Genomic DNA, 7,992 nt, shown 5'->3' with positions numbered 1-7,992 from the left:
TCCAGCCGGAAAAGGTTTGTGTATATTTAAATTGGTGTGCTTGATGACAGTAACTCTTCCTCTTTTTTTTTCTTTTTTTTTGGTTACTTGTTTTAATGTTGACATTCCAGACGTGTAAAGCCTGTGATAATTTTTTGGTTGTGTGGCATAGGATTAACCTTCCTATATAGGCTATATAATTGTGTTTTCTCTGAATGTTTTTCCAGGAGGAGGAGGACAGTCAATGAAGAGACAGAGGGTGCAAGCTGTGAATCCACTCCAGGGGAGCGGACAGAGGTTACATCATCACCCTCCACACATCAAGAGTTCAAAAGGTGAGCTTGCGGGAACTCCTTACCAAAGGAGTTACCAAAATAACTAATCTTAGCCCAAATCCGCCCTCCAAATACAACAGTGATGCCAACTTTATTTTCTTTGCTTCCTTGCAGGTTCATCTAAAGTCATGGAAGATTCCAACTCCAGCGAGTCTGAGTGTGAGGATCCACCCGGAAAAGGTTAGTGTATATTAGAAAAGTTGGTACAGTGTGCTTGATCACAGTAACTCTTCCTTTCATTTTTTTTGTTACTTGTTGTTTTAATGTTGACATCCCCAGACGTGTAAAGCCTGTGATAATTTTTTGGTAGTGTGGCATAGGATTAACCTTCGTATATAGGCTATATAATTGTGTTTTCTCTGAATGTTTTTCCAGGAGGACAGTCAATGAAGAGACAGAGGGTGCAAGTTGTGAATCCACTCCAGGGGAGCGGGCAGAGGTTACATCATCGCCCTCCACACGCCAAGAGTTCAAAAGGTGAGCTTGCGGGAACTCCTTACCAAAGGAGTTACCAAAATAACTAATCTTAGCCCAAATCCGCCCTCCAAATACAACAGTGATGCCAACTTTATTTTCTTTGCTTCCTTGCAGGTTCATCTAAAGTCATGGAAGATTCCAACTCCAGCGAGTCTGAGTGTGAGGATCCACCCGGAAAAGGTTAGTGTATATTAGAAAAGTTGGTACAGTGTGCTTGATCACAGTAACTCTTCCTTTCATTTTTTTTGTTACTTGTTGTTTTAATGTTGACATCCCCAGACGTGTAAAGCCTGTGATTATGTTTTGGTAGTGTGGCATAGGATTAACCTTCCTATATAGGCTATATAATTGTGTTTTCTCTGAATGTTTTTCCAGGAGGACAGTCAATGAAGAGACAGAGGGTGCAAGCTGTGAATCCACTCCAGGGGAGCGAGCAGAGGTTACATCATCGCCCTCCACACGCCAAGAGTTCAAAAGGTGAGCTTGCGGGAACTACTTACATGCTCATAGACGAGTCAGAGTGATGTCTGAGGCTGATATGTGAGCACAAAGATTTTGTTAGTCTGATCCCATTCAGGGTCAGAAGTTGGCGGTAATGCACCAAAATATGATTGCCAACCGCCGTAAAACCACAAGTAGATTTAAGCTGAGGCTGTGACAGGGAGATAGACTGACCAGAGCTATGCCCACCGGCTTATGTCAGTTAAGATGTACTACATATTGCACCCACACCGGCTGTCTCAGCTCAAACCCAAGCTATTTCATTTAGACACTTCAGCTCAGAAATAACCAGACAGTTAATGAACCATTTACCATTTATTAACCATTACCATATTAACCATTACCCATATATGCAATGATATTGCATTAAGTTTGGCGGTGTGACTCTGCTCATGTGATATTACAGATTCCTGTGCAAACATGACACAGATCTTCAATCACGAATCCCCCAGAGCAGAGCATTTGATTCAATTCAATTCAAGTGTCAAATCACAACAAGTTGTCACAAGACACTTTACATGTACACTCTGAGCAAGCAATTTGCGACAGTGGCAACGAAAAACTCCCTCTTAACTGGGAGAAACGTCAGGCAGACCCTAGGCTCTAGGGTGGGGCGGCCTTCTGCCTCGACTGTGTCGGGGGAAAGAAGAGAGAGGGAGAGACAGAGGAGAGACAGAAAGCATAAAATACAGTTTACCATAACATTGAACCTTCAATGCATAATTAAACAACCACAATCATAATACAATCCATAGAACACAGTACAATACACAGAATCATAGAACCACAGTACAAACACAGAATCAACCTATAACAATAATAACTAGATGCCACGGGGAGGAGGCCGGGGAGGTGGAGGGAATTTGAAAACAAGCAGCTGTACTCACCGCTTAAACAGCGAAGCACATAGACTGAACAGAGAACAGAGGCTGCTTAAATGAACCGCCCGAGTTGCACTGTGGGTATGAGGGCGTGAGTAATTAGCTTGAAGCGAATGAGAATGACAAGAGGTTGAACATACTGACTTAAGGAGTACAACTGTATAACTGATAGCGAATGGGGGGGGGTCCGGGGAGTGTGAATGAAGTACATGAACATTCTGCCTTCTGTGTCTACATGAATTATCGTTGCACTGAATTTTCTGTGGTCAACATATCCCTAATGGTGGGAAGGCAGGAAATTCAGACAGGTTTCCCCTTTCAGAAGCAGAAATACTTTATTGATACAACAGTGTAAATAATAAGGCTAAAATGTACACTATGAATGCAGTATTAATGTCAGAGTATACTAGAATATCATGCATTGAATTATTGTACAACACTTGGTAAGTCAGTAGTGCACATTTTAAGATGTAAATTATGGGGTTATAGCCCATATAAATTAAGAAGTAAATTATGGGGTTATAGCTGCGGATAAGTCCAATTGTTTGATAACCAGGCAGAAATAAATTACCGTGGGGCATCTTGTTGGAAAGAGTCTCGCAATGAATGTACTGTATACTTTAATGTTTAACAATTTTCGACATATTTTCTTGCATATTAAATGTATATTGCAATCCCATTGCTAAGGTACCAAACAGCCTAAAAGAAAGAAGTGGTCAACGGAGGAGGTGAAAGCAGTTGAAAGCTCTTTGATGGAGTTCATCCGAATGGGGAGGACACCTGGAAAGCAGGATTGTGAGAAGTGCATCGCTGCGTCGCCTCAAGCACTATCTGAAAGGACCTGGCAAGCAGTGAAATTCTTTGTTTACAACAGAATCGTTTCAGAGCAGAGGATGTAGCCTTTTCTCTTTGTGTCTGTCTTCTGTGCCTCTCTCTCTGTCGCTCTCTGTCTCTGTCTCTCCTTGATCAGCCATCTCATTTTATTGTGTGTATTTTCCATTTGTTTTAAATTTTGTGTAAAAAAAAAGGGGGGCACGGCGCAGTCGGTAGCGCTGTCGCCTTACAGCTAGAAGGTCCTGGGTTCAATTCCTGCTGGGGACACTGTGGGCGCTGGGGGCGTGTTCCCTCCTCCACGTCATCAGTGCCCATACCCTGGGTGGGGTTGGCGAAAGGGCCTTTCTGTTTGGAATTTGCATGTTCTCCCTGTGACTCCTAGGGTAGGTACCCTCACAAAAAACATGCAGTAATCCTGGTCTCTAATGCCTCCCCCTGGCCAGCCGGGACGCTTGATGGAGGGGAAAGGATCATTTACATTTGGTTGCATGCTGAATGAATAGCCGATCTACAAGCTCACAACGCGTCACACTGTGCGACGCGTTGTGAGCTTGTAGATCTGGTATTTTCAGAGTGCAACACCTGAGCGCAACCATACATAAGATGACTTGTCTTTTAGTTCTATTGGATTTTAGTACTACTCCACTAGTTCCTCTTTAAATTTTTATTTTATTTTTTTTTAAAGTTTTTATTTGTTGAGGAAATGGTCAAAATATTTAGTCTTAGTCATCATAGCTTAGTCTTCATTTGGTTTTCGTCAGTGAAAAAAGGTAGTCGACAAAACATTTTTCATCATAGTTCTAGTCGCCGAAATCAACACGGTACAACCCATCTTGCCGTGTCCGTTGCACCCAGGGGGCTGTGTTGTAAAATCCCAGCTCGCTACTGCCAGAGTCCCCTGAGGGCCACGTGTTGTGCAGCCCAGCTTGTTGTACATTTCAGATGATTGAAAAATAAAAGATCATCCATTGTTATTAGAGCTACACGTTTACGTTGCTCAATAAAAAGTTGCTTTGTTTTGCCACACTCCAGAGTATACTTCCTTCTTTAAATGACAGCTGTGAGATGTTTTGATGCCATGTTAATTTGTACAGTATATAAAACAGTAGACATTGCAGTAGACATCAGATATAACAATCTTGAAATATTGTCAATACTAGGTTTATGCAGTCAAAATTCAAAAAGTAGACTAGTACTACACCAGAGGAATGTATAACATGTTTTATTTTTTCAGACCAAAAAATGAACAATTTTGAAATATTTATACGATACGATAATACTTTATTGTCAGTTCACACTGAAATTTGTCTTGCGACCCAGCAGCCATGTATGCAACAATAAACAGTACACACATTTGACATGACACAAGAAAAACAAAACAAAATACATACATAAAGACATACGAAGACAAGAGCAGTGTCCACCTCTCAGCCTACCCCTGGCCTATAACTCCTGATTAAGCCTCAGTGTCGTCTGATGGACAAAGGACCTCTTCAGTTTGACCTTATTGTATGTAGGAACACTATCTCCTTCCTGAAGGCAACAACCTATATTCTCCATACAAAGCATGGCTAGTGTTTGAAGTGATATTCCTTGCCAACCTTATCATACTGTCATTATACGTAGTTGTATAGAGCCTCTGAAGTGGTTGTCCAACAATCTTTGAACAAATGTTCAGTTGCTGCAGCAGTTGTGACTTTAAGGCTACGGACAGACATCCATACCAGGTGGTACTACAGTACTGAAGAACACTCATAATAACAGAAGTGAAAAACAAAAGAAGAATCTGTCTACTAGCGCCAAAAGATCTCAGACGGCGAAGGAAATAGACTCTTTGCTTTGTCTTCTTACCCACTGATTCAATCTGGTCTTTCCATGACAGAAGGTGGTCAATTACTACTCCTAGGTATGTATACGAACATACCTGGTTGATCTGTTCACTATGAATAGTAATGGGGGATCTGTGTATCTCTAGTGGGGCACCAAAAACAATCTCCTCTGTCTTTTTTGTGTTAATGATAAGAGCGTTGTTATCACTCCACTCCACCTTATTTACTCTGTGTTGGTGCAGTCCAGGATCACGGTTAGCCAAAAACATTTTAGTTTTGTACTTTACATTTTGATGCTAATACTTTTGTACTTTTACTAAGTAAAACATTTGATTACTTTTTCCACCACTGCAAAACTGTACTGCCATTTGAGGCATTGATTTCTCATTTCTGCATTAATGGTTTTACTCCTAGGTCTAGAGATAGGGCTGTGTTGTGACCCTCTGATATGGCCATGGAGATTTTGCAGTATGTTTTTTTTCCCCCTAAGACAAAATACATATGGAGGATGGAATAAAAACACAAATTGGTACTTATTTGATTGTTATTAAGTAAACTAAAGCTGTTTTTATTTGTATCACATTAAAAATGGGTGATTCATTCTATATAGATGATTAAACTCATAAGAGCCAATGAGGTGAAGTTACTGACCAAAAAGTTTTAGCTTTCGTTCTTTTGTTTGGAGACGGTCCTAACAAGTAGGGTAAAAATTTGGTAATTTATAGTTTTCCCTTCTTTAAATCTGAGGTGATTGTATTAAAATAGATTTTTTTCCACATTCAGGAGTGTAGTTTATATGTTTCTACAATGTTTAGAAAGTGTGGTCCTGAAAAGGTCAGCATTAATCAGAGGTCCTATAGTTTTCCCTTCTTTAAATCTGAGGTGATTGTATTAAAATAGATTTTTTTCCACATTCAGGAGTGTAGTTTATATGTTTCTACTATGTCTAGAAAGTGTGGTCCTAACGAGGTAAGCAATAACCTCGGGTCCTAAGTAGGTAACAAATACAAGTATGTGTGTGTGTGTGTGTGTGTGTGTGTGTGTGTGTGTGTGTGTAATTGCAATTACACACACACGCGCGCGCCTTGCAATAATTAATAGTGTCATAGCTCTGCCCCTTGCCAGACTACTCTGAGAGAAACCAGGACACAGAGAGGTTGTTATTCTGCCTCTCCTCACTGATGACACACAGAGACGGACGCTAAGATTCACCTTCAAGGCCTAGACCGCTAGCGTAGCGGTCCAGGCACCTAGGCTCAATGTAGCCTGACAGCGCGTCGCGGGTTCGAGTCCCGATCCAGACGGCCTTTGCTGAATGTCACTCCCCATGTCTCTGCCCATTTTCCTGTCAGCCTACTGTCCTATCCATAAAGGCATAAAAGCCCCCCCCCCCCAAAAAAAAAGAAGATTCACCTTCAGATCAAACACAACTTCCAGCCTTATAGCGCCTTTATGTATCTTATTTTCAGAATGTTTCAGGATATTTAGTCATAATAAGTACAAATATATGCAATTGTAAGAACTACTGCTGTGATGATGCTGTTGAAATCAGGGGACTTTGCACATGAGAGTAATGAGAGAGTTGATTGATTAGTTCAGAAAAGGACAGTAGCCACTGTTATAGAACAGTGCTGGAGCCTGAGTTGCGTCATCTAAGACAGTGCACAAGTCACATGATTAATCAACAGAGGGTTACATCCACATGGGTAGACAAAACCCATATAAATAGAGTGGATGCTCATTGCTCACTAAGCAGTACGAAGTGTCCTGCAGGCATCAGTGTTACTAGTTACCAGGGTGTTATTGCTGCGTTCGTCATTTTCCATTGCGAGCTCCGAGAGACTGACGGTAAGAATTTTGAGAGCTTACACGACGATAAATGTATGTATTTTTTATATGTTTTACAGTTTTGTGGGTATATTTAATGTCAAAATTGAGAGTGTTTACATGACGATAAATGTATGTATTTCTGATATGTTTGACAGTTTTGTGTGTATATTTCATGTCAGTAATTTGTTGTTGTGTTGTTGTTTGTGTTTCCTTTCCTAGGTTTATAACCTACTGACCCATAAGTGTTCGAGTTTGTATTGTAATGTTAGTATAATAAAATCATCAAAGACACAGGTCTATCTAATTAGTTGCATTGCTTGTGTGACTGGCTAGATAATTGTACAGGGAGGGGGGACAGACTGTCTGTCCACAGCAACAGGAGGGAATACTGACCCAGACCACTTTAACCTGCTGCTTACGCTGCTGGACTTTAACAAGAACCAGGATTCAAAGTGAAAGTAAATTTCAGGGAACATTCTAGAGGAGAGAGTGTTACCACCACTGACTGGCTGATTTGAGGAGAGTGTCTGTACCAAATGGCTTCCAAGTTGTCTCGCCCTGAAGAGGATTATTGCTGTCCTGTCCTTGATCACAAGGAGGAAGTCCAGAAATCACTGAAGCCTTTGCAGGAGAAACTGAAGGTCTTTAATACATGTAAAACAAATTATGATCAAACAGCAGCACACATTCAGTTCCAGACTCAGCACACAGAGATGCAGATTAAGACACAGTTTAAGAAGATGCATCAGTTTCTACATGAGGAAGAGGAGGCTAAGATTGGTGCATTGAGGGAGGAAGAGCAACAGAAGAGTCAGATGATGAAGGAGAAGACTGAGGGTCTAAACAGAGACATATCAACTCTTTCAAATACAATCAGAGCCATAAAGAAGGAGCTGAAAGCTGAACACATGAACTACAAGACCACAATGCGAAGAGTCCAGTTCACACTGCAGGACCCACAGCCTGTCTCAGGAGCACTGATAGATGTGACCAAACACCTGGACAACCTGACCTTCAGAGTCTGGGACAAGATGAAGGACATTGTCTCCTACACTCCTGTCATTCTGGACCCCAACACTGCCCATCCAGGCTTCATCCTGTCGGGTGATCTGACCAGTGTGAGACTTGGAGGGAAACAGCAGCTTCCTGACAACCCTGAGAGGTTTGACCACCATCACTTGGTCCTGGGTTCGGAGGGCTTTAAGTCAGGGACTCACAGCTGGGATGTTGAGGTTGGAGACAATGCAGCCTGGTCAGTAGGTGTGTTAGCAGAGTCCTTTCAGAGGAAGGGAGACAGAGGGGGTCAATTCTGGAGAATAATATTAG

General features: G+C 41.5%; 1 protein-coding gene across 2 annotated transcripts; it reads left to right on the top strand.

Annotated features, from left to right (window-relative positions):
• Positions 1 to 355: 355 nt before the first annotated feature.
• LOC308100199 (uncharacterized protein) lies at positions 356 to 3,084 on the top strand. Of its 2 annotated transcripts, XM_080449153.1 has the most exons (5): positions 356 to 494; positions 690 to 721; positions 752 to 791; positions 1,167 to 1,268; positions 2,861 to 3,084. In XM_080449153.1, the coding sequence occupies exons 1-5, from the start codon at positions 443 to 445 to the stop codon at positions 3,070 to 3,072; spliced, it is 438 nt and encodes a 145-aa protein (XP_080305279.1). In that variant the 5' UTR covers positions 356 to 442; the 3' UTR covers positions 3,073 to 3,084. The 2 variants fall into 2 exon arrangements, with proteins under 2 accessions (XP_080305279.1, XP_080305280.1); XM_080449154.1 differs by lacking the exons at positions 356 to 494; positions 690 to 721; positions 752 to 791 and adding an exon at positions 833 to 971.
• Positions 3,085 to 7,992: the final 4,908 nt, after the last annotated feature.

This window comes from Gymnoscopelus braueri (genome assembly GCF_963280865.1).
Source record: "Gymnoscopelus braueri genome assembly, chromosome: 14".
Classification (NCBI taxonomy): Eukaryota; Metazoa; Chordata; class Actinopteri; order Myctophiformes; family Myctophidae; genus Gymnoscopelus; species Gymnoscopelus braueri.
Note: the sequence above shows the minus strand (reverse complement) of the source record. Positions and strands in the feature narration are given on the sequence as shown.

What these genes read in the sequence shown, in the direction of transcription:
- LOC308100199 (XM_080449153.1), top strand. Translation starts at nt 443, where the DNA reads ATGGAAGATTCCAACTCCAGCGAGTCTGAGTGTGAGGATCCACCCGGA. An exon ending in TGAGGATCCACCCGGAAAAG is followed by an intron (nt 495 to 689) that starts GTTAGTGTATAT and finishes ATGTTTTTCCAG; the next exon opens with GAGGACAGTCAATGAAGAGA. An exon ending in ACACGCCAAGAGTTCAAAAG is followed by an intron (nt 792 to 1,166) that starts GTGAGCTTGCGG and finishes ATGTTTTTCCAG; the next exon opens with GAGGACAGTCAATGAAGAGA.